This window comes from Astyanax mexicanus, unplaced genomic scaffold (genome assembly GCF_023375975.1).
Source record: "Astyanax mexicanus isolate ESR-SI-001 unplaced genomic scaffold, AstMex3_surface scaffold_31, whole genome shotgun sequence".
Taxonomy (NCBI): Eukaryota; Metazoa; Chordata; class Actinopteri; order Characiformes; family Acestrorhamphidae; genus Astyanax; species Astyanax mexicanus.
In genome coordinates this window covers 2,923,847-2,951,307 of record NW_026040041.1, presented here as the reverse complement: position 1 = coordinate 2,951,307, position 27,461 = coordinate 2,923,847, and the positions used below count along the sequence as shown (strand labels likewise).

The 27,461-nt window shown below is 43.1% G+C and overlaps 1 protein-coding gene across 2 annotated transcripts in view; it reads right to left on the bottom strand.

Annotated features, from left to right (window-relative positions):
• The window catches only part of LOC111190276 (class I histocompatibility antigen, Gogo-C*0101/C*0102 alpha chain-like), a 163,417-nt gene that overhangs the window by 2,069 nt on the left and 133,887 nt on the right, over positions 1–27,461 (bottom strand). For both annotated transcript variants that reach the window (XM_049472803.1, XM_049472804.1), the window contains one exon: positions 1,319–1,603. In XM_049472803.1, the coding sequence (XP_049328760.1) occupies positions 1,319–1,603 (285 nt within the window). The remainder of the gene's footprint in view (positions 1–1,318; positions 1,604–27,461) is intronic.

Below are 27,461 nucleotides of genomic sequence, written 5' to 3'. Positions count from 1 at the left end.
CTAATGTAAATGAACATGCATAACCCAACACATGCAGTAGGTGGCGCTATACACACGTAAATATCCTTTCATAACCTCAGATAGGTACCCATACAACACTAATAAATAATCAATGAAAGAAACACATTCACTGATTTACTTATTACGGGTCTTTTGAAAATTATGACCTAATAAAAATAGCAGTGGTGTAAAGTAACTAAGTACAAATACTTAATTACATTACTTAAGTATAAATGTTAATTATCTCTTCAATTATCTGTTTAATACAACCCCTATCCAGATAAATCTCTCCATCCAGATAGAGTGAATCTGATTGTGATTGGATGAGGAGAGGTATAAACATATTCCATTCCGACTCCCTATTGGTTTATACTGTGATCCAACTAAGCTTTTTAATATATTTACTTTATTCTACTAAAATACATTCATTTACAATCAGCATATATCCAGCTTATTATATAAATTATATAATCTACATTAACATTTTAATATTTTAACATTATAGTCATTATAGCTTTTAGTAAAATGTGTTTTGGGGAGGGAGGGGTGGGTGGGTTAATAGTGCACTATAGGACTCTGTGGGCGTGGCCTAAGCTTTTGGTATTAATGGCTTTAATTTTTTCCCCTTTTGTTACTTTTACTTTTATACTTTAAGTAGTTTTGAAACCAGTACTTTTTAAACTCTTTTACTTAAAGAGTGAAAAGCTTGAGTTGTAGTATTTTAAACTCTAGTATCTAAACTTATACCTGAGGAAAGAATGGAAATATTTGTCACACTTTTGTACAGGTGTGAAAGTGAATTTGTAACACTTCTTACCCTGCATTCACACTGGCAGGTGATAAAGCGACAGGCAACCATTCATTTCCTATGGGAGGCGTCAAGCGGCAGCGAATTTAGGTTTTCTTAACTTTACGCAAATTAATTATGATGCATCGAAGCATCATTCTACAATCATTGGCCAAACAAATCTTTTGGACCAATCACATACATGGGGTTCCAAGATCAGGAAGTTTTGTAGCTTCTGCTCTGTGAACTTCTACCGTTCTCCATTTGTATCCCCAAATGTATTTGTATGCTTTATATGATGCAGTTTTACACAAATTCAATTTGGAGGAAAATGAAGCGTGGATAAAGTGAAAGATGGCCAAGCCCCCTCGCAACAAAGCAGAGATTCAGCCTCAAACACACCAACTAGAAACAAACATTTGTGTGCATGCAGGGTTACACATTTACTGAGAAACTACTGCTACAACTCTAATAAAATAGAATTAATGGTTACAATCTACAATAAGTGTCACCAATCACAGTTATAATTACCCCATTTCTTCATCACTGGTTCTGTGAGGGAGCTGTGAGTCAAGCAACAGTCGTAATCTGCTGGATCATCACCATTGATCTCCACACTCTTCCTCAGCTGGTAGGTTCCATCATCATTGGGTCTGATTCCAGAAGATGTGATCAGATGTTCAGGTATTGACGTGCCGAACTTCCTCACACTCAGATCCACGTCTTTAGGGTAGAATCCCGTGGCCAGGCAGGTCAGGCTCACCTTTTTTGGGTCTTGAACAGATTTCTTTGCAAATGCATGAACATCAGGAGGAGCTGAAAAGAGAACAACACTTCCTGTGTGCCTGCCATGGACTCAGGACTACACTTCCCAGAATTCCCCTGTGCTCTCTCCCCTGGACTCTACCAGTCACTTGCCACTGTCTCAAGAACTCTCTTTCATACTAATTGGTCTGATTGTTCTCACCTGTGCTTCGCTGTATAAATACCCCTCATTTCCTGTTCTCTGTGTCCGGTATTGAATCTAGTCTCTGGCTGTGTCCAGAAACCCCAAAAGCGTCTCCTTTTTCCCCACAATCATTAGTTTTTGCACTAGTTGACCAACACAACAGCAAGCATTGTGCAAAAACAGGGTTCTTGCACCATTATAAAAGTCAAATTTAATTTTTAAGGGTGCTTTCACACCTGCCTTGTTTGGTCCGGACTTTCTGACTTTTCAGTTTGGTCCGAACCAAAGTAGCAGGTGTGAAAGGGGCCGCAAACCGCGGTCCGGACCAAAGGACCGGATTTTGGTCCGACCAAGAGAGGTGGTCTCGGTCCGGATCTTCTGAACCATGGTCCGGTTCTCCTGCAGTGTGAAAGCGCTGTTCTAGATGGGTCGAACTTTCGGACCGATTACAGGAAGCTGAGCAGACGTTCCTCAACAACGGCAGCAGAAGAAGAAAAATAACCAACTACTACTGACTGCAGCCTGCGGGAAGGCGGAGTTAGACATCCAGCGAGTCCAGTCCCGCCCATTTTGTCCATTCCACGCCTCGTCAGTCTCGCAAGCTTGTAGTGTAACACAGTATTTAACCCGGACGACGCGGCACATTATATTTAAAGTCCACTAACTGCCCTTTGTTTACATTGTTTACTTCCGTTCAGAGGCGGAGCTAAGACATGATGCTGACAAAGTGTGCGGGACTGGACGGCATGACACTAACAAAGTGGGCGGAGCTGGAAGCACTGGACGTCTAACTCCGCCTTCCTGCAGGCTGCAGTCAGTACCCTCTCAAAATAAACGGAAAAGCAGGAAAAATGAGGCGTGGTTCAGCTGCTTCAGGACGAGCTCGATCGTTTGGTGAATTTAAACTAATCTAGAGTACTGTACCTGATATAAAACACAATAGCAGCAGCTCTACTATGGAGGCGAAATGAATCTGTTCATTTATTTTATCCTGATCCTGGAAAGGCTTCTTGCCGAATGAACCACCCGCTGAATTATCATCAACACGCCAACGTCAGACGCATGTCCTTCTAAAACCAATCATCGTCAAGTTATAGAAAACGCATCGATACGTAAGTGATGATGAAAGGATGTAGGAATATCACACAAAGCTCTTTAGTGCGCTCCCTAAACTGCAGTGTGAAAACAAAAATAAGCGGACCAAATATATACAATGTAGCAACACATGAACCTTGATTAAGACCACGGTTCGGACTTTCAAGTGTGAAGACATTTTAAAGACCTTGATAAATATAATTTAAGACCCCAGAACGTAGTCATAATTTCTTTGGGACTCCACCCAGTCACGTGCCACTGCCTATCACAAACTTTCCATCCTACTAACGAGTCTGATTATTCTCACCTGTTCAGCCCTGTATAAATACCCCTTATTCCCTGTTCTCTGTGCCTGGTGTTAAATCTAGTCTCTAGCTCTTCTACCTCGCGTTCTTTCTATCTTCTCTGCTTTTCATGTATGACCTCTGTCTGTTTCTTTACTGACTACTGCTTTAACTTAAACCTTCTGTTTAAGATTGTTTTCTGGTTTGTATCCTTGCCTTTTTTTGGACCTTGCTCTTTGTCTTGCCCATGGTTTGTGTTGTTAATCTTCTGTTTATGACCTTCTGTTGTTTGTTTATGCTGCCTTACTGTTTCTAGCTACACCTGTGGTTGGTTTTACCTGTAGTTCTGTTACCATCTTTAATAAAATAGCTGATTCTAATCTGCGTGTGTCTTACCTGTTTCTGGCCTTTGTGACATTTGGATTCTAGGAACTGTGTAGAGCTATCAATAAGTTTATTGTGAGGCTTGTTTCTGGTAGTATTTGAGCTCCAAAGTACCATGATGTTCAACATTAGCTATGGATGTTCTGAGTAAGTAATTTAAAGAAACTCACAGTGTTTTCTCAGTGTTTCTTTTCCGTACTCCATGAATTTGGTGAGCCAGTCCACACACTCTTTCTCCAGGTAGCCCTGGGTGTACTGGTTCAGGATGGAAACTCCATCCCATTTCCTCTTGGTTGGTTCTGCAGCTTGAACCGGAGCGACCCAGACCCTGTGTGAATTATCAAAGGAGAGAAAATCTGATCCATCATAACTGTACTGATCAATCCCATTCAGAAACGTCACCTGTCCATTGGACTCATCGATCTCACAGCCGTGTCTCCACTGAAGAACATGAAGATCTGAAAAGAAGGAGAAAATGAAGACCATCACAATCACCGACACAGATCACGAGAGAAGTAATATAATACAGGAAATTGACAAATCCTGCACCTAACAGCTGGGGTTATGCATAGGGCTCAGCCAGGATCTACTACTCACTCAACTAACAACAATAGCAAAACCACAATCTGATACTGGCTCGACAAGAATCCAGAAGCACAGCCTAACACTATGTTCATGGTCCATTGCCTCAACTGCCAAGTAACAGACCTACCAAAAAATAACCTATGAACAAACAGAATCCCTCCTTAATCTAAGCTCACTTCCTTTAACTATGGCAACAACACACTTACCTAAGCACAATCACACACAATAAATCACATTATAAGTTGCGTGAGCAGAACACAGCAACCACTACCATCTGATACTGGCTCGACAAGAATCCAGAAGCATAGCGAACTATGTTCATGGTCCGTGCCTCAACTGCCAAGTACTCAGACGTCTACAAAAACTCATGAGACAAATTATTACAAGAGCAGGACCACACCAATCCCCTTCATCCAAACTCTAACACAAACTTCAGTGCAAGCTCTTCTCAGGGGTCATCAGGCAGGCACCTTCCTTCGTCAGTGTTTCGCTGAATTAGGCCCACGACACCTCCAGAAGGCTCAACAGTGAAGTCTGGCGTCCCAGACCCACCCCCCTCCAAGCTTGCTGTAGAAGCACAAACTCACTCCCTTCCCCACACAGCCTCAGCCCTTCTGAACCACAACCACTGACTAGATCTTTCAGCTACATCTGACAACCCCTTCACTACAGTCCTTAGCACACGACCTCTAATTCCGAATTTAGACAGCAGTCTTGTGGCAGACTTCGCAACAAAGCCTCTAGTACCTACCTCTACCGGTCTAATATACGCTTGCCACCCACGCTCTCTCACCTCAGCCACCAAGTCTGTATACTTCAGCCTTTTCCTTTCATAAGCTCCATCTACCTCGACTTCAAACGGAACAGTCAGCTCTATAAAATACACTATCCGCTTACTTTCAGAGTACAACACTACATCCGGCCTCAAGGTTGTAACCAGAATGCACTCTGGGATCTGCAGTTTACTACCTACATCCACTAATAACTTCCAATCTCGTGCATTGGCCCACTTACCAGCAGTTTTCAAGCACTGTGCTGTTTCTCCACTATGCTGCCCCTCACGCACAAACGTGATTACCCTACTGCAACCTACCACGGGCATGTTATTAACTTCTAACCGTTTCTTATCAAGTGCACCTGCAAGAGATCTAAGTACCTGATTATGCCTCCATGTGTAGCGCCCCTGGGAAGGAAACAATGAAGATTTGATGAATCACTAACCCTGGTAACTGTGGTTCATCCTCTGCATCAGAATCTCCACGTTGACCTTGAACCACTGTTCTTTACTCTTGCGAGACTGGGTTCCTTTTTCCCAGTAATCTTCCTGCATCTTCTCCATCATCCAGCTCTGTTTAGGAATCTTCTTCTGCTCCTTACTGTTGTAGTAGTCGATCTCTCGGTCATCCAGCAGCCCCAGAGCTGTGAACTCGTAGATTCCTGGTAGAGACACGTCTTTGTTGAGAGCGCTGTAAATGTAGAACAGGGAGTGTTTCTCTGAAAGAGATACAAAGCCAAATAAATTAACGAGTTTCTAAAAAATAGTACCTTGCAATGTATTCAACCCTCATAAAAATGTTCACGATTTCAAAAAAATCTAAGATATTTTGTTTTGTGCCACATTTACAGGTTGCCACTGGAATCCTCTTCCACTCCTCCATGATGACACCATGGAGCTGGTGGATGTTAGAGATTATACTTTAGTTTAGTATCTGAAGCATCAGCAGTTGTTGGCTTGCTTATAGGCTCAAATCAGCCCGAAAGAAACAACTTTCTTTAGAGACCCGTCAGTCCAGTGTTGTGTTAAGGAAGGAAGGAAGGAAGGAGGTCTACTCAATGCGAGATATTGCCAAGAAACTGAAAATATCTTACCATGCTGTTCACTACTCCCTTCGAAGGGAGACACAAACTCTGTCTCTAACAAGGACAGAAAAAGGAGTGGGAGGCCCCGATGCACAACTGTGCAAGAAGATAAAAAATCTTAGAGTGTACAGTTTGTGAGAAAGACGTCTTACAGGCTGTCAACTGACAGCTGCACTAAATGGAACCTATCAAACACCAGTGTCATACACACACCATACCTCACACTGGCCAAGAAAAGACTGCGATAGGCCACAGACAAAAGACTTCGGACAGATTAGAAGATTGGAAGTGTAAGGGCTGGTGCCCGATCGAGGCGTCCTCCAGGGCATCGGAGGGCGCACCAGGCCAGCGCCGAGGGTTAATTGGCTAATTATCAACACCTGCTTTCAACAGCTTATAAGCAACGCCAACTAGCCACTCGGCGCTGGATCTTTGAAGCTTGTGAGAGCGAATCTATGCCCGTTTTTCGAGCGAGCCTCGGCTCTTTTCTCTTACTATCTACGGCAAGTGCCGCGACCAACCTTTCTGTGAGCGAGGCGAGCAGCACCGCTGTTTCCTCGTCTCCTCTTTAATTTTCATTTTCTCTCTTTCGAGTCTGGTGAGGCTAGAGCAGTGTGCTCCCCTCCCCTCAAGCCTGTGTGTGTCTGTCTGTGTGTGTGTGTGTGTAGCAGCGGCAGCGCGCTGACTCTCTTTGTTTGGCTCCCCGCGGTTCCCCCTTCCTCCCCCCCGGCGAAACCGCAGTTCACCCACAAGCACCAAGAGTCCTACCTTTTGTTTTAGTTGGGAAGTTCTTCCTTTTCCTCCCCGAAAATAAGGGGCAGCCTCGCTTCCCAGGCGATCCTCTGTTTCTCCCTTACTCGCGCTCGGCGCCATTTTGTGTTTGTCCGCCCGTTTTCCGGTTTGTTTTGTTTTCCGCACGTTTTATTCTCCGCCCGTTTCGGTTGCTCCGCCCCTTTCGGAGGCTGTTCTAAAGGGTAATTAAAGCGGCCGCGTCCCAATCCGCTCGCTGGTGCAGCGGTTAGAGCGTTGGGCCGTGACCGCGACAGCCCGGGTTCGATCCCCACGTGGGGTGGGGTTGAATAATAAGAATTATATATTTATATATAGATATATATATATATATATATATTTATTAAATATCCTATTAATATATATATATATATACACATATGTATATATAGAATTAAATATCCTATTAATATATATATATATATCAATCATTTATTATTGCTATTTTTCCTTTTTTCTTGGGTTTACCTGCTTTGAGATCTGCTGCTCTGCACTTGGGTCCTTCTACCTTCTGGGCTGGAGAGCTACTGCTCTCCCCCATTACAGAAAGATCCAGCCCAACCATGGATCCAGCAGAGCAGTCGGATCTCGAGCAGGTTAAGCTCGCCCTGGGCAACCAGGGGGCTGTCATTGGGCGACATGAGCAGGTCCTGCAGCAGATCCTGGCCCAGCTGCAGGGCCTGACGGCTGTGCTTGCCCCGAATCCACCCCCACCCGCACAGCCAGCCCAGCCTGGGCCTGAGTCCCCTCATCTTGAACACCCGGCCGCTGCCGCACCCTCTGTGGGGCCTCGAGTGGAGCCCCCACTACCGCCCCCGGTGCGGTACGAGGGTGAGCCGGGAGGCTGCAGGGGGTTTCTACTGCAGTGCTCCCTTGCTTTTGAGCTTCAGCTGTCCCGCTTCCAGTCGGAGCGTGCTAAAGTGGCGTACATCGTCTCCCTCCTCTCTGGAAGGGCATTGGCGTGGGCCACCCCGGTGTGGGAACACCAACCGGACGTCTGCGCTACCGCTGAACTATTCGCGGCAGCCCTCATGCGGACGTTCGACCTTCCAGTCCGAGGAGAGGAGGCGGGGACCCGCCTCCTAAACCTACGACAGGGTAGGAGGTCGGTGTCAGAGTACGCCATAGAGTTTCGCACGCTCTCGGCTGAAAGCGGGTGGAACCCCAGCGCTCTGGCAAGCGCGTTCCACCATGGGCTCAATGAGGAACTCAAGGACGAGCTTGCTCATCGTGATACTCCAGCATCCCTTGACGACCTCATTGAGCTCACCCAGAGGCTGGACAACCGCTTGAGGGAGAGGCGCAAGGTGCGGGGCTCAGGTACCACCCCCCGGGGGCCTCGTGGCCAATTCTCGGGTAGTGGGCCATCAGGGGCCACCGAGGGCCCACCTGACCACGGGGTCCAGCCCATGCAGTTGGGGCACACTCGCCTTCCCCGTCAAGAACGCGAGGCACGTATGCGTGAAGGGAGGTGCCTCTACTGCGGGGCTCCAGGGCACCAGCGTGCCACCTGTCCCGAGCTGGCGTTAAACCCCAACGTCCGTTAGGGGAAGAGGGCCCCCTGACGGACCGGCCAGGGTCCCCTCGCACTACGGGAGTGTTCCTCAATGCCACACTGGGGTGTGGGCGTTCTGAGGCCCGCCTCCCCGCCTTCCTTGATTCAGGAGCAGCAGGCAACTTTCTAGATGCCACCTTGGCCAGAAGGCTCGCCTTGCCGCTAGTACCCCTAGGGAAGCCCTTACCAATAGCGGCGATCGACGGGCGCTCCCTGGAGCCAGGGGAGGTAACTCACCAAACACGCCCTGTCATGCTGCGAGTCGGGTCACACTCTGAGCAGATCACACTGTATGTTATCAGTGCTCCCGATTTGCAGCTGATCTTGGGCTTTCCTTGGCTCCAGAGACATAACCCCCATGTTGACTGGCTGTCCCGTTCGGTGGTAGCATGGGGGTCAGCCTGTCGATCGTCCTGCCTCCAACCTCCCAGGGCTTCCAAGGGTGCGGACCCTGATTCCAGGGGCCCTGACCCTTCCCGGGTACCCTCTGATTACCTAGACCTCCGGGAGGTCTTTAGTAAGCAGAAGGCCCAAATCCTGCCCCCCCATCGCCCCTGCGACATGGCTATTGACCTTCTCCCGGGAACTAGTCCCCCCAGGGGAAGGTTGTTCTCTCTCTCAGGCCCTGAGCGCCGGGCGATGGAGGAGTACATCCAGGAGGCCCTTGCCTTGGGATTTATCCGACCTTCTTCCTCCCCAGCTGGCGCCGGGTTCTTTTTTGTAGGCAAGAAGGATGGCGGGCTGAGGCCCTGCATAGATTACAGGGGTCTCAACAAAATCACGGTAAAAAACCGTTACCCCCTACCCCTGATGTCATCCGCCTTTGAGGCACTGCAGCAGGCCACCATATTTACCAAACTGGACCTGCGCAGTGCCTACAACCTGGTTAGAATAAGGGCGGGTGACGAATGGAAGACGGCGTTCATCACCCCGTCCGGGCACTATGAGTACCTGGTGATGCCGTTCGGGTTGATGAACGCCCCCTCTGTCTTCCAGGGGTATATCAACGAGGTGCTCCGGGAGGCGTTGGACCGGTACGTGTTCGTCTACTTGGACGATATTCTGATATACAGTCGCTCGGTGGACGAACACGTTACCCATGTCCGACGGGTTCTCCAACTACTTCTGGAGAACCACCTCTACGTCAAACTGGAGAAGTCCGAGTTCCATGCGCAGACCATCTCGTTTCTGGGCTTTGTTGTGTCCCATAACACTCTGCGCATGGACCCCACCAAGGTCAAGGCAGTTGAGAACTGGCCCCAGCCCACATCTGTGCGCCTGGTCCAGCGCTTCCTGGGCTTTGCTAACTTCTTCCGAAGGTTTGTGAGGAATTTTAGCACTGTGGCTGCCCCGCTAACCGCTCTGACGAGGAAGACGTCGGGGCGGTTCAGCTGGTCCACAGAAGCCCAGGAAGCGTTTGATGCTATCAAGCATCTATTGACCAGAGCTCCTGTTCTTCGACTGCCTGACCCCGGACTCCCGTTTGTCGTGGAGGTGGACGCCTCTGAAGTAGGCGTGGGTGCGGTCTTGTCCCAGCGGGCAGGACCGGATGGCCGACTGCACCCATGCGCCTACTACTCACACCGTCTAACCCCTGCGGAGCAGAGGTACGACGTAGGAGATCGGGAACTCCTGGCGGTGAAACTTGCCCTGGAGGAGTGGAGGCACTGGCTTGAGGGTGCAGAACACCCCTTTCTGGTCTGGACGGACCACAAAAATCTGGCATACATTCAGCAGGCCAAGCGCCTGAACCCACGCCAGGCCAGATGGGGGTTGTTCTTCACCCGGTTTGACTTTACTTTGTCATACCGTCCCGGGTCGAAGAACGTCAAACCAGATGCCCTCTCTCGCCAGTGGGAGCCCCTCCCACTTCCGGGCAGTCCCTCCACCATTGTGCCTGCAGCCAGAATCCTGGCACCCCTTCGGTGGGGTCTCTTGGATGCCGTGAGGCAAGCCCAAGAGACTGATCCAGGTCCGGGAGATGGACCTCCTGGCCGGGAGTTCGTACCTGCATCCCTCAGGGGACGGGTGCTCACCTGGGGGCATTCTTCACCTCAGGCTGCGCATCCAGGGGTCACACGTACGCTCGAGCTTTTGCGGCGTCAGTTCTGGTGGCCCCGCATGGAACAGGACGTGCGCAAACACGTGACCGCCTGTGCGACATGCGCGCAAAACAAGGACCCCAGAACCAAACCCACGGGTCTGCTGCACCCTCTGGCAGTCCCCTTGCGTCCCTGGTCCCACCTGTCCCTAGACTTTATCACGGGACTGCCCCCATCTCGGGGCAACACCGTGATATTAGTCATAGTGGACAGGTTTTCCAAGGCTGCACGCTTTGTAGCCTTGCCCAAGCTCCCTAGCGCACAGGGGACAGCCGAGGTAGTGCTCGACCAGGTGGTCCGTATCCACGGACCACCTTCTGACATTGTGTCAGACCGTGGAGCACACTTCACCAGTCGGTTCTGGGGTGCCTTCTGCCGTTTGCTGGGGGCAGAAGTCAGCTTATCCTCCGGGTTTCACCCCCAGTCCAACGGCCAGACAGAGAGGGTCAACCAGGACCTAGAACGGACCCTCCGCTGCCTGGTCTCTTCGGCTCCGTCCACCTGGTCTGAGCAGCTGAAGTGGGCGGAGTATGCCCATAACACTCTCTGGCACTCATCTCTGGGGATGTCTCCCTTTGAGTGCCAGTTTGGGTATGCTCCGCCTGCTTTCCCGGGACAGGAGACGGTCACGGGAGTCTCCTCGGCCGACCAAACAGTCCGCCGTTGCCGTCGAGCCTGGAGGAAGGCCCGGGCTGCCCTCTTGTCTGCCAGGGTGGCCCAGAAGCACCACGCAGACAGGAGGCGGCGACCCGCCCCCTCTTATCGCGTCGGTCAACGCGTCTGGTTGTCGGCCAAAGACATCCCGTTGCGTGATACCTCACGCAAACTGGCCCCACGCTACCTGGGACCCTTTAAGATCCTCCGTCGGATCAATCCGGTTGCGTACCAGCTTGCCCTGCCACCTGCCCTTAAAAGGATCCATCCGACCTTTCACGTGTCCCGCCTTAAGCCCTACCTCTGTTCCTTGGGTCCGGCTGCTCCCCCGGGTCCCCGTACCATTGGTGGTGGCCCCGCCTACACCGTCCGCCGGCTCCTGGACTCCCGAAGGGTGCGCGGTGGTCTCCAGTATCTGGTGGACTGGGAGGGGTACGGGCCGGAGGAGCGATCCTGGGTACCAGCTCGCCACATCTTGGACCCGGAACTGGTCAGGGCTTTTCGGCGAGACCGTGCGGCGGGTTTAGGGCCGTCGGGTGCCGCCCCTCGGAGGGGGGGTCCTGTAAGGGCTGGTGCCCGATCGAGGCGTCCTCCAGGGCATCGGAGGGCGCGCCAGGCCAGCGCCGAGGGTTAATTGGCTAATTATCAACACCTGCTTTCAACAGCTTATAAGCAACGCCAACTAGCCACTCGGCGCTGGATCTTTGAAGCTTGTGAGAGCGAATCTATGCCCGTTTTTCGAGCGAGCCTCGGCTCTTTTCTCTTACTATCTACGGCAAGTGCCGCGACCAACCTTTCTGTGAGCGAGGCGAGCAGCACCGCTGTTTCCTCGTCTCCTCTTTAATTTTCATTTTCTCTCTTTCGAGTCTGGTGAGGCTAGAGCAGTGTGCTCCCCTCCCCTCAAGCCTGTGTGTGTCTGTCTGTGTGTGTGTGTGTGTAGCAGCGGCAGCGCGCTGACTCTCTTTGTTTGGCTCCCCGCGGTTCCCCCTTCCTCCCCCCCGGCGAAACCGCAGTTCACCCACAAGCACCAAGAGTCCTACCTTTTGTTTTAGTTGGGAAGTTCTTCCTTTTCCTCCCCGAAAATAAGGGGCAGCCTCGCTTCCCAGGCGATCCTCTGTTTCTCCCTTACTCGCGCTCGGCGCCATTTTGTGTTTGTCCGCCCGTTTTCCGGTTTGTTTTGTTTTCCGCACGTTTTATTCTCCGCCCGTTTCGGTTGCTCCGCCCCTTTCGGAGGCTGTTCTAAAGGGTAATTAAAGCGGCCGCGTCCCAATCCGCTCGCTGGTGCAGCGGTTAGAGCGTTGGGCCGTGACCGCGACAGCCCGGGTTCGATCCCCACGTGGGGTGGGGTTGAATAATAAGAATTATATATTTATATATAGATATATATATATATATATATTTATTAAATATCCTATTAATATATATATATATATACACATATGTATATATAGAATTAAATATCCTATTAATATATATATATATCAATCATTTATTATTGCTATTTTTCCTTTTTTCTTGGGTTTACCTGCTTTGAGATCTGCTGCTCTGCACTTGGGTCCTTCTACCTTCTGGGCTGGAGAGCTACTGCTCTCCCCCCATTACAGGAAGAAGGTGTTGTGGACAGATGAGTCCAAGTTTAAGGTCTTTGGATCAAACTGAAGAACATTTGTGAGGCACAGGACCAATGAGAAGATGCATGACCAGTGCTTAATGCTATCTGTTAAGCATGGTGGAGGCAGGGTGATGGTCTGGGGATGCTTTGGAGGTGGTAAAATAGGAGATTTATACAGAGTGGAAGGGATCTTAAAGAAAGAAGGCTACCACATGATTTTGCAATGCCATGCCTTACCTGTGGACAGTGCCTGATTGGGGCCAATTTCATCAGGATACAACAGGATAATGACCCCAAACACACCTCCAAATTGTTAAGCAATATTTAGAAAATAAAGCACAGTCTCCGGATATGAACCCTAGTAAGCTGTCTGGGAGCAGCAAAAGGTGGCTTCACAGTCTTCATTTTTTATTCAAATCAATATTTTTACTATGATAATGTCTGCATGTCCTGTTTATTTGCTTTATTTCATAATAATCTTAAGTGTGTTTCTATTGAAAAAAAATTCCTCTATATGGGCTGTGATCTGAAGGTCAGGGACTCAGTAGCTGGTGTTGTCTGTGAAATGGCCTCCTGTGGATTATTTACTTTACCATTAGTTTATTACACAGTTTATAAAGCAGATCTGATGCTGGAATAGCAGATTACTGCTGTTATTACTGTGTAATAACTATATTACAGTCTGATCTATAGTTCAGAGTGATTTATAACTGTACTAATATTATATAACCTACTAAAACATTTACTTTCAATTTCTCTAATGACTCAGATTCTCAAACACACACACACACACATAGTTATTCACTTACCTGCGAGTGTAGAGATGAATACTGCGTTCAGTAGAAGAACACACACTGCTGTAGAGACCCCCATCTCCTCCTTCTGATCTTTAATTCAGTTTAAATTCATTAAAATCAGATTTCTGTAACTAAACTCCAGCAGATCAGATCAGCAGTGTGTTTCTGTAATCGGATCTGGACCCCGGCTGGTCGAGGGCTATTTATATATACAGGCAACCGGCCCATTTCAGAATAAAAATAGAGTTTGGAGATGAATCACATACTATATGTAATACTGAAGGAGATATAGTGAAGTAAAGCTCTACAGCTGTTTACTAACATTATAAATATATAATATATCATCTAATCTACCTTTACAGAGTTACATTACAACACTCAAGCTGTAGGTTTTATTTCTGTTGGTGTTCACTGTACAAAAAGATTTTTTGACTTTGTAAATATTAAATTAACTTTGTTAGGGGTCAATTTGACCCATTTTAAAGTTTGAAGATCTAGGAAAAATAGTTAAAAGTATTTTTTTCAGTATGAAACTTCTTCTGCTTGTCTTAATTATATTAATCAACATATAATATGAAAATGGTTCATCTCATTTGCAAAATCACCCCCTGCTAAAACTAAAACAACATTGCAATGTTTTGTTTTAATATTGGATTTTTTTCATATTGGTGAATTATCCTATTTGAAGCATTATCTGTTAGTGGTAAGGAACACCACTGCACTAAATACTGATATAATATTTAGTAATGGAGTTAATAATTAAATATTCACACTGATTGTTAAAATTTTTGGGGGGATTTCAGATTATCTTTTCAATTGTTAAACATGCCCCGGGTCAGTTTGGCCATTGCTGTCCCTGACAAATAAATATATAAATTATATGCACTACTTTTTTTTTTTTACAACATTTTTGTATTTTTTTCTTTTTATGAGAAGCAAAACTGAAAGCTGCAAGTAAAAGGTCTGTTAGTAAAAGGTCTCGTCACCAGAGAATTTCACCGCATGTTTAGCGGTTAAAATGACTCTTAATCTATATATAAATTTATATATATTTTTCTGCCCTATTTAACATGATTTTCAAAGCGTTTTTTAGTCCTGTACAAAATTTCTAAGCATTTGTAATTTTATTTCCATCATAATATATAAGCAAACTTTGTCCGGCGCTCTTCATTTTATAGAATATCATGTGGTGCGACCAGAAAGACTGCTTTGGGACTTTTATGTTGAAATCAATTTAAAGACAGGAAGTTGCGTCATTTACCAGTTTGCCAAGGACCAGCAAGAAAGCAGCAAGCAGGTTTGAGTAAACTCTCTGGTCCCAACCCATCTGGTCTTCTTCAAAAATTGACCTTTAAATATTTAGGTATTTAAAATTAAGGTATTGACATTTCAGTTTCGTACAGTTTTATAATGCTAGATAGCTCAAATTTCAGCTAAATAAAACAATTCTGGTACAAAAACTTTTAAGTAAAAAAAATAAATAAGGAATCAGCTGGATCTGAACCCTATTGAGCTGCTGTGGAGCAGCTTGAGCAAAAGTTAAAGGCCATAATGCCTAAAGGCTGCCAGGCTGTAATTGCTGCAAAAGGTGGCTTCTGTGATAAAAGCAAAATTTGAAGTACACAGTTTTCATTTTCACTAAAATCAGTATTTCTTACTCTCTCTCTAATTTGATAACAATAAGAAATTAACCTTTTTAACAGCTGGTTTGAAGTTGCCACATTTGGGTATCATGTGGTATGACTTAAAATAAAGAATATTAAGTTATTTCTAATTTAATGTCATTTGTATTTTGTGCAGCAAGTGTCTTCGCGTTTTATCTTTGTCGTCTTTATTTAAATTGGAATTTCAAAATATATATATTTATATATTTTGAAATATATAAATATATATATATATATATTTCAAAATAATATAAAAATATTATTATATGCTTACCCTTTAAAAAAATATATATTTTCTGAAAGTACATTCTTTTTCTCTCTCACTCTCTCACACACACACACACACACACACACACACTTAATATATCTATCTATTAATATATACAGTGATTGTGTCCCACTTGTTGGTTCTTCATAAAACAATACAATTTCGTATCTTTATGTTTGAAGACTGAAATGTGGCAAAAGGTTGAAAAGTCTAAGGGAGCCGAATACTTTTGCAATGAACTGTACATATATATTGTTTTTTTTTTTTTTTTTTTTTTTTTTTAATGCAGCAGGTTGTACTAAGTCACAAGCTTGAATATTTGGACTAAAAATGGATCTCTCTTGTTTTGTTCTTGATCTCTTATCTTGTTAATTGTTCGGTTGTTTTTTGACTGGTAAATGAAGATGCATTACTTTATTGGGGCAAAACAATAAAACATTTTTAAAAAGTTGTTATAAAAACTTGTTGTAAAGTGTGTTGCTTCATAACTGAGTGGAAATTATATGCCATGTATTAACACCTACAGAAATGAATACTACAATACAATAAATACAATACAATAAATAAGCATTACTAAAGACTTTTAAAAAATACTGCTACTATACTACTATTAAGTAAATAATAAAAGCCGTGGGAGAATGTGGTGCAACATTGTTGTAGTAAAATCTACTAAGATACACGGGAAAAAAACGTTTTTTTAAGTAAATCCTACTCCACATTTTATTTTTTTTCATTGTTGGATGTAGTTCATGTGATGCAATGACGACTTTTAATAGTAAAATAAGAAATACTGATTTTCATAATTGCCTTTTATAATACATAATATACAGTATATTGCCATGTCCAGTGCGTTCTATGCAATTCTGCCCATTTCTGTAGAAGAACTTTAGCGACACCTGTTGTTCTTTAAGTGGAACTGCACCCAAAAACAGGTGTATATGAATAACTGGGTCAGAATTATCTTAGCTAAAACAGATCTTAAGAACTGCACTCAGCTTTTATTAGAAAGCAATTTGCACCAACTTTTAACATTTGAATAATCATTTTGGTATAAAAGGATATTTTTAAATGGTTAAACTCATGAAATCTGATCCACTGTACACATTACATACGTTAACTATATACATTATTAACATTATAATAGTTTGATTTCAACATAAAAGTCTTTCTTGATAGTTGCACCACATAATATTCTATAATAAAAATGGAAACTGTTACTAAAAAACTATTTTAAAAAAGCTTATTTCCTGTTCTTTTTTTATTTATTTATTTATTTGATTGACATGGTTGTTCTTCTGTTTATTCTGTTTATTTTATTCTACATTTTATTTTAATATTTTATTTATTTTATTTATTTAATGTTATTTCATTATACCTTTACGTTTTGCTTTTTAACTTTTTTTTATATTTTTATTTCATTTTTCCCCCTCATTTTCTGGTCTTCTTGAAAAATGTACCTTCAAATATTTAGATATTTAAAACTCAGGTATTGAAATTTCAGTTTAGAACAGTTTTATAAAGATAATTTCAGCTTAATAAAATTATTCAGGCACAAAAACTTCAAAAATAATTCAGGGATTAAAAATTCAGTACACAGCATGAGCAAACTAGCGCAGATCTAATGGAGCTCACAGCTGGCCAATCACAGCACAGCTCTGAAACCTGTGGGAGGGGCGTCTGTGTTTCACCTGTGGAGAAGCTCCGTGATGATTGGAGAACACAGCTCCTACAGTCTTAAATTACCTCTAACTTTTATCCTCATGTTTGTAAAAACTCTTAAAACTAGTGTTTATTAATGAAATAGTTGCTTTTTCATGAATGGAAGTGGCTCAGAGCGCGGAATTACGTTAGTTTAGGTGAGGAGGGGGTTAAGTTAAGTTACGTTAGCTTAGCTTAGTTTAGCGTAGCTTCGGTGAGGTGAGGTAACGTTAGCTTAGCATAGTTTAGCTTAGCTTAGCGTATGTGAGGTTAGGTAGCTGGCGTTGAGACTGGGTGAATCCGGAGTTTTGTCGAATTGTCCTACCCATCGATACATGCTCTTCAAAGGTACTGCGCATGCGCTGACTCACACAATCTAATTATTTATCGTGTTTTTTATTTATATTTATTCTGTTTTAGGGGAGTTTATGTGCATTAAACAATCTGGACGCACTGTCATTGCACAAAAATGTAAATGGAACTAAAAATTACAATTCTTATCATAAATAAATACAAAAGCTGTTTATAATAAGCTGTATTTGCCATAACTTTGCCATGATACAGTGATTTACGCAAACCAAATCTAATAACGTACATATACTGGAATGTTTCTGGGTAAATACCCTAAAATAGAGCTTCTTTTGTATTTTTACACTTAAATATATATTATGGCAGCATGGTTCGACAAGGTAGGACAATTTGACAGAACAGTCTTGTTTTTGTTTGGTTGTGACAGTGTGAAGAACCGCCCATCCCTAAAATTAGGGGAAATGTGCTGTTTAAATATGTATTAATTGGAATTGTCACTTCAGAACATTATAACTGGTGTGTGTGTGTGTTTTTGAGCGTATGTATATAGGTGAATGCTTTATTTTATAATTTATTTTTCCACCAGCTATTTTTCTGTGATGTTTTTGTAAACTTCTAGAAACCTCATACACTTCATAAAATAAACATGTTTTCTAAAAAGTGTTGCAGGTTGTATACTTTCACATGTTCATATGAATATTATCTCATGTAGTAACTCTTTTTTTTATTTAGTCTAATTATCTTGAGTCAAAAAAAATCTAGTTTTACCAATGCTGTAAGAGATTTAACACGATTATTAAGAACAACAGGTTTTACTTTTATTAACAAGTAGAACAAAACATATTTTAGAGCATGTCAAAACTCTCAAGAATAAAAATATTTATTGACCTAAATATACCCATTTTGCTGTAATTGATAGTGACAAAAATAGAAATACTAATGTGGTCTAAACATAGAAGATTGCAGTTTGAAAAAAGAAACATTAAACAAAAAGTCAGTGTATAGATATATTTAAGTAAGTGATATTTCAGGTAGTTGGTGTTACCAGTCTCTCAGTTAGTGAAATGGGGATCAGCTGAGTGCAGTATAAAGACACCAGTCTGAAAACTCTCATCACTAAACTCTATTTAATCGATTGTGAGATTACTGGGACCATCTACCTGGACCTGAATAAGCTCAGTCACTTTATAGAGGTCAATATTTATGCATTTTAAAAAGAAACTCCTCTTCTTCAGGTAAGTTTCCTACACAGGAATGATGGATCACATCCATCACAGGCAATCTGAATGACTGAATGATTTCACTTCTCAAATATCACTGTGTTCATCTGATATATGATACATTTAACTGAAACTGTTGAAATCTGAAACAATGATTTATAAAGGAAAATAATACAAATTATGAAAAACAATAATGTTTCATACCACTGTATATACTGTATGTATGAGAGAAAGAAACATGGGAAAAAAAGTTAAAAAGAACCCACATGGAACACCTTCCATATATACATACAATTTAATGAAAATGTAATGAAAATATGACCCCCTGAGTTGTACAAAATTGAGGAATTGAGAATTGACCTGAGGATGACCCCTAAATTCTAATTTAATTATTGAATCTGTATTAAGACTGCAAACAGGAAGTGGAATTCAATTCAATTTAAATTAAATTAAAGGAACTAGAATCGGAATAACATTTATATTTTAAAAAAATCATAATACACAAAAGGTGTATTTAAAAACAAATCCTGCTGTTTGATTGGACATCACTTAATTTCCCAGAATACCCTGCTATATCCAATTAGTTTGAAATTAAAATATTGATAATTTTTCATTTTTGAGGGAATGTATGATTAATGTTAGTATCTGTACTTTAATTTAGCAGATAAATGTATGTTAAATGTTAAATATATAAAGTGTCACATTAGTGCTGGACGATATGGCCAAAATTCATATCACGATATATTCCTTAATTTCGGTCGATACGATATAATTTCGATATCGATATAAATACTTAGAAGGCCTCAGAAAAACTGCTAAGAATCCCTGTAATGGAAATATGTACCTACTACTGTCTGAAAATTTAATTTAAGTCTTTGAAACCTCCTTTCACGAAAACATTATAATACTTAAGAAATAAAAAATAGTCAAGATAAATCAATGCTCAATTTTATTTGCATATAGCAAAATAAAAACATGACATCCCTGTCAAACATAAGCCTATATAACTATTACCAATAAAAATAACTTTAAATTAGGACAGAAGCAGAGCTTCTTATTCTTTTGTAAACAAATTTAACAGATCAAAACAAAAGTGTTTCAACTAGGATAAAGAACACAAGAAGCCTTTATACACATAAAAACAACAAAATTTCCCCGTCAAATAAACAAACCTATAGGCTTTATCAACTATAAATAACTTAGTTACAATATAAGCTACAAAAGTGCTTCAGCCAAAATACAACTCTTTATGAACATAAAAGGAACATGATATCCCCGTCAAATAAACAAACCTAAAGGATTCATAAACTTTAAATAACTTAAATAACTTACAACATACGCTATAAAAGTGATTCAACCAGTATAAGGAAAATATTGTATGTAGTGGAACTGATTGAGGTGGTGGAACAGATTAGATGTTTTAACGTTACCGCTGCTAACCTGCTCCACTCTCCGGCACAATTTGCAGCAAACTGAAGTTTAGCAGACCTTTGAGAGTTGAACCAAATCCTCACCACTGAATTAGACCTCCCTCCTTCAATTGATCACTTGTGGAAGCGGCAGGGGCATTCATTTTGCATCAAAAATGTCCCGTGCTGGGAGCCAAGAGGACCCGCGGCTGACCGAGAGGACCCGCGACTGACCGCTGACCGAGCGGACCCGTGGGCGGACCGAGCGGACCTGAGGCTAGGCTAGGCTAGGCTCGGCTTGGTTCCGCTCCGTTCCACTCCAGCGCGGAGCATTTCAGATGCGAACCGAGCCTACCTTAACCTTGGATCCGCTCGTCCCGGCTCCGTTTGGCTCCAGCGCGAGGCATTTTAGATGCGTAGCGGACCCGAGCCTAGCCTAGCCTAGCCAAATCTAGCCTAGCCTAGCCTATCTGGCTACGTGCCTATGTGATTACATCATCACGCACAGAGATAGTCCAGCTACGGAGGCTGATTGTGTTCAGCTGTGCGGCGAGCTGACGCCAGTAAAACGCCTGTCTGTGACAGATTCTGTAAATAATACATATCGATATACCACAAAAATGATATCACCGTTATTGAAACATTTCTTATCGCGATAAATACCGATATCGAATTATTGTCCAGGCCTATGTCACATTATCACTGATCTGTGAAAAGACTTAATTTCAATACACTTAAAGACTTAAAGACAATACAAATTCAATTCAACATCCCGTACAGTGGATTCAATTCAAATTCATTCATTAAATTGAATTAAATTCTGAAATTCTGCACAGTAGACAGGGCACGTGCTGGTTGTCCCTCAGCTGGGCGTGAACTGTGTACAGTTTTAATACTTACAGACATTATAATACTTGCATTTTGTTAATATAAATATAATATATTAACTGTTAATAAAATGAAATGTAAAATCTGATATATTAGTGTTATAATTAGTGTTAAAACTCACCACTGGTGGACTTGTATAAGGCAGGAAATGCTAGCTATACTTGAACATAAGATACAATACAAATGAAATGTTAGTAGTGTTGTGTATAATCTGGAGGATTGGGCGTTGAGTTCCAGTGGACCAATCAGAGATCAGTCTGCAGCATCACCACACCTTGCTGTCTCGCTTTCCACCAATCAAACGCATCACACTGAAACACACAATAAATCTGTTATAAACACCCACTATTTATTGATATTTTCTCTGGTATTTTTGTATAGATTTTTATACTATACTGTTGTTTATTTCCTTACACCCTGCACTGCTGTAACATTGCACATTTTTACAACTTTGGGATTAATAAGGCATTAACATATTTTATCACATCTTATTACATCTTATCTTATCTTATTTTATCCACATGTGAAAAGTTACCATTGCTCCTCAGGTTCTCTTCGCTGCAGTTCATGCTTGACACACTTCCTCTTCCTAAAAAAAAATAATAATAATATCAGTGAGACATTGGAGTTACAGCAGACAGAAATGATCAATTCCAGAACAATGTTTTAAGTAAGAAGTTTTGTTACCAGAGTCAGAGATGTTACCGCCCATAAGTTCTAGAGGAAAATATATTACTAAGTTAATTCGATTGCAAAAAGAAAGAGAGCAGAATAAACAGATCTGATTCAATCCAACAATAAAAGTGAAAATAAATAAAGAGTGAATACAGTAAATACTGTACTGTACTTTAACTCTACTGTAGAGTTAGAAAAATTAACTCACCTTCATCATTGTGCTCTTCATCATCAATAATAATTTTTGCATCTGAGGAGAAAATATAAGTTAAAGGTCATCACAGATGTTCTGCAGTTTTCTTGCTGGCTTTGTCAGTCTGTAATTTATACTGCTCCAAATTTCTCCATCTGTTGTGCACAGATTTGCTCGGTTTCCCTTGTTTATTATGTGCACCCATAGACTCTGTATAGCTGGAGAGAGCATCGTCTCTCAAAAGTGAAGCCACCACGGGTCGGGCGCCCCCTGCTGTTCGGTTTCAGAAAGCTGTGTAACTCCACCCATCCCCAAAGGTTTCAATGTTAAAACAGAACAACTTTCAATCACGTTTTTTTCTAATATACTGTAATTCTACCTCCATTATTTAAATGCAGCAGCTAGACTAACCTCTGCTTATATTGTTAAATTTTTATATCCCCACAGAATTCGTTTTTAAACGTTATTCAGCTCTATTCAAAAAAGGTGTGGTTATGGTAAAAGGGCTGGTTATGGGCGGGACCAATAACAGACCGTCAGCTCCGCTCCGCCCCGCTCTGCAGCCTGTGACCGCGAGGCAGCCCTCAGGGGCGGGGTTATTTAAATGAGTAGGCTGCTCTCCACAGTGGCTGTATTCGGAATGGCATACTACTATACTGCGTACTGCATACTGCACTAGTATGTACTGCATACTACACACTGCCCAGTATGTAGTATTCGGTACTGCAACACTTTTGATTGTAGTACCCTACATGGCCCCATGACACACCAGTCAGTGCTCTATAGTGCTCCGAATTCCTCACAGTGAGTTGTAAACAGAAACAACCCAAGAAAGTTCCAGTTATATTTAAATACGTTTTCCTATTTATTTTAGTAGATTACTATTTTCATCTATGTAAGTACCAACAAGAAGAAAACATTTAAACAAACTCTTATTCATATTTACACAATCTCAACTATAAAAGAAATGAGACACATTGCACAAGTGAAACAATTTTATTAATTTGTATTCAAATCATTCCCTTATTTAAAAGAAAAATATGTAGTAAAACTGAGGGAATTATTTATTAAATCAAAAGAACGATTTATTAAAACTGAGGGAATTATTTATTAAATCAACAGAACAATTTTTTAAACAAAGGTAATTATTTATTAAATTAACAGAACGATTTATTGGAATTATTTATTAAATAAAGAGAACGATTGATTAAAACAGAGGGAATTATTTATTAAAGTAACAGAGTAATTTATTAAAACTGATGGACTTATTTATTAAAATAACTTAATCATTTATTAAAACTGAGGGAATTAATTATTAAAATAACAGAATAATTTATTAAAACTGAGGGAATTATTTATTAAAATAACAGAATAATTTATTAAAACTGAGGAAATTATTTATTAAAATAACAGAATAATTTATTAAAACTGTATGTTGCTGACCCTCCGGCAGCACACTGCGGAGGGTCCCGGCCGCGGAGAACGCAGCGGAGGGGCTCGACAGCGGTGAGCCGATACTTTCCAAAATAATTCCCTTAATTTAAAAATATATTTATTTATAAAATTTCAAAATCTCTCGCACTCGCCACCATCTTGTTTTTTTCTGAAGCGAGCTGGAGAAGCCAGCCGCAATGCATGTTGGGATGCAGTACACCACGAAGATAGCTCTCCATGCACACTGCGCAATCGGAGCGGAGTAGTACACCACCCGGGTACCTGTAGTGCACTACAGATCCTCAGTTTGGTCACATACTGCGTACTGCATACTAGTTTTAGGCAGATTTAGTACGCGAGTAGTATGTAGTATGCCATTCCGAATACAGCCAGTCTTTCTCCCTCCTCTGGTCTCTACTGCGCTCTACAGACTCAGGATCTCCAACATGGAGGAAGATTTTGGCTTCATTTTCATTGAATGAATGGGAACAGCAACACGGCGTTCATCTTTTTTAACAGTCTCTGTGTGCAACTGCTTAGCAACACCATGGATACCATAGCAACCCCTTAACAACCACCTAGCAACTGCTTAGCAACATCATGGCAACCACCATGGATACCATAGCAATGCTATAGCAACCACCTAGCAACACCTTAGCAACCACCTAGCACCTGCTTAGCAACACCTTAGCAACCACCATGGATACCATAGCAATGCCTTAGCAACCACCATGGATACCATAGCAATACCTTAGCAACCACCTAGCAACTGCTTAGCAACATCATGGCAACCACCATGGATACCATAGCAATGCTATAGCAACCACCTAGCAACACCTTAGCAACCACCTAGCAACTGCTTAGCAACACCTTAGCAACCACCATGGATACCATAGCAATGCCTTAGCAACCACCTAGCAACTGCATAGAAACCACCTAGCAACTGCTTAGCAACATCATAGTAACCACCACGGATACCATAGCAATGCCTTAGTAATCAGCCAGCAACACCTTAGCAACCACCTAGCAACTGCTTAGCAACACCATAGTAACCACCACAGACACCATAGCTACACCACAGCAACCACCACAGACACTACAGCAAGCACCTAGCAACATCATAGCAACGACCATAGCGAACGGTGGGAACCATTCTAGCTGTGCAATCATCCTGTGTTTCATTCAGGAAAAGCACTTTTCTAGTTATTGTTATACTGCCCAACCCCAGCTGTACAATGGAACATGTATTACTCTAAACATGCTACTGAATTTATGTACACTGATTTATTTTACAATTACTTCCAGATAAAGAACACTAAAGATCTAAACTACAATTTAAAATAATCAATGTAAAACTGGGTACAGTATAATAATGTAAACGTAAACCACACTGTCCGTATAATAACACATTTTAGAGTAGTGACACTGACCCTGTGCATCGGGGGCCTGAGGAACAGCACAGGCGACCTGCTCACGTCCCGCACCACCTGAAATACAAATAAAATAAATACATTTAAATTAATCAATCAATAATACACATGTAAACTGAACCTGTTAAATAAATAATTACTTTGAACTGAATGCATTCAGGTGTAAAAAAAGAAAAGAAAAACATAAATAGACAACAGAAAGGAAAAAAAAATAATCGAGCAAGGTAGGATTATCTTCATCCAACAGGATAATTTACAATGGTGTGCAAAAGTATTCATACCCTTTAACTTTTTCACATTTTGTCACCTCACAACCACAAACTTAATATGTATTTTATTGAGATTTTAAGTGATAGACCAACATAAAGTAGCACATAACTGTAAAGTGGAACAAAAAATGAAAATCTGAAAAGTGTGACGTGCAAAAGTATTCATCCCCTTTTACTCTAAAACCTTAAATAAAATCCAGTGCAATCAATTTTCTTCAGAAGTCACTAAATTAGTTATTTAATCGTTCTCCATGGATTTCACCTTGCTGTTGTGTGTTCCAATGAACCTGAGAGCGATGCCGTCTGGAATTTAGGTTCCTGGTAGGGTCACCCATGGAGGTAAGGTTGACGGGGAGGTTCCACAAAGTGCGATCCAAAGAAGACCTCAACGACGGAACAGGTGCGTCACAATAACTGGGCAAGCGGATGAAGGCTGCAACAGGGTCATCTTGGTCTACATGCCAATGGGCCCTGACCCAAATCTGCCAAGGATCATGTGGTGGTTGTCTGTGCAGCAACCTCTACACTTCAATTCTGTGAACTCTAGTCTGTTTTGTTGTGTTTTTTTCTCCGTTTTTGTTGTCAGTTCTTCTTTCAGGTCTTATAACACAGTAATTATATCAGACCTAAACCTTTCAGTATTTTAATCAGGACACACAAAGAAAACTAAATAAATTTTTAGTCTAAATAAGTAAAAATGTTTAGTGCAATATAACTACTTAGTAAAAATGTGCAAGTAAAATAAAAACTATATAAAGTAGTGCGCACACCATACCTAGCTTTAGCAGGTAGTTTCACACTGTTTTTTCTGTGGACACTTTTGAGTCATTTTCTGATATTTGCTTTGAAACATCATATTGTGACGATCGTCACATGGTGTTTGGGTGTGTGTGCTTATGTGTGTCTGCAGGGGTCGGGTTATGTAAATCGGGGTCAGCAGGGCATTGTGGGGGTATGTTTTAGGGTGGTTTAAGGGGGACCTACCATGGTCGTGTAGGTTAGCTAGTTTGGCCACCTGGGGGGACTTTTGGGTATGTGTAGATCGGGTTTTACTCTCCGAGCACTGTTGCAACGCTGTAAGTGAACAGTACCCTATGAAATAAAAATCTTCTTGTGAAGAGCATGCTTCCTGTTGCTTCATCTCCCAGCCGGTCGTTCCATTGGTGTCAGAAGTGGGATTTGATAGCGGAGATCAGCAAGCTGGAGCAGCAGATCCAGAAGCTGAGCGGAGAAGAGACCCAGCAGAGAAGTGCCTGCCCTACCCTACCTGACGGGGCTAACCAGCCACGAGCTCGGCTGGCTAGCAGAAGCAGAGAAAGGCAGCGCAGCCTCAACGAGAGCAGCGTTGAAGGCAGGTGGCCCATGGCGGAGCGTCACCGCCCCGCCTCCCCTGTGTTCGAGTTGACGGCACCGGCGGCAAGCATTAGCCTCACTCACTACAGTGGAGAAGGACCCAGGGAGCCGTATGAAGAGCAGCCGGGGGGTCGTAGCCAGGTACTACGGATGGACACCGTCAAAGATAACCTGAAGGGACGCGCTGAAGTCCATCTTGCAACAGCGCTTTGGCAGAGTGGCTGCCGCTCAAGTAGTGCGCCAACAGCTACGAGATCGGAGGCGGGGCAAGGGCGAACGGCTGAGCGTTCTTGCCGTGGAGCTGAAGACGCTGGTGAGACAGGCGTATCCAAGATTCCGGCCAGCGTGAGGGATGAGCTCGCGCTTGACACTTTTTTAAACGCGCTGGCACCAGGGAGCCTACATCACCAGGTGAGGCTCTCTGGAGCTACGTCCCTCAGCGCAGCCGTGGAAGAGGCAGTGCAAATGGTGGGGGCACAAGGCTACCCTACCTGACCCACTGAGGGGTGGGAGGATCCCGATGACAAGCCCTCTCATACACAAGCCAGTTGTAGGGCGGCTGGGCACGAGGAATGGACTGTGGCTGCGGTGCAGCGTCAAAGGGCAGCCGGTCAGTGAGTTGGTTGACACCGGCCCTACAGTGTCCAATGTGCAGCCGGAGCTACTACCGGTGCTCAAGTCCGGAGCACTGGAGGAGTGGGACACCCCCGACATCGTGCTGAGGTCAGTCACGGGAAACAAAGTGCGACTGGAAGGGAGAAGAAGCGTGTGGGTGGTCATAGCTAAACAGACCATACGGCACCAAGTTTATCTCACGAACATTCGCGACTCCTGTATTCTGGGGCTGGACTTTCTGCACGTGCTAGGGGCGGTCCTGGATATCCCGACAGCGACACTAATCCTGGGGAAAACCCGTATTACTCTGTCAAGACAGCATGTGACGGAGCAAGCGCAAGTGGCAGCCAGTACTCGTGGGCCCGAACTGGCAGCCGCTAGTAACACACGTGAGGCGGTGAGGGAGCTGTGGCAGCAGAGCAGCGAGGGCCTCACAGCGGAACAAGGTCAGAGACTGTGGTTAAAGGAAAAGACGGCGTTCACCCTGGGGTCTGGGCTATGGCAGTTCCGAGTTATGCCGTTTGGGCTGTGGAACGCTCCAGCCACATTCAAGCGGTTAATGGAGCGGGTGCTGGCAGGTATT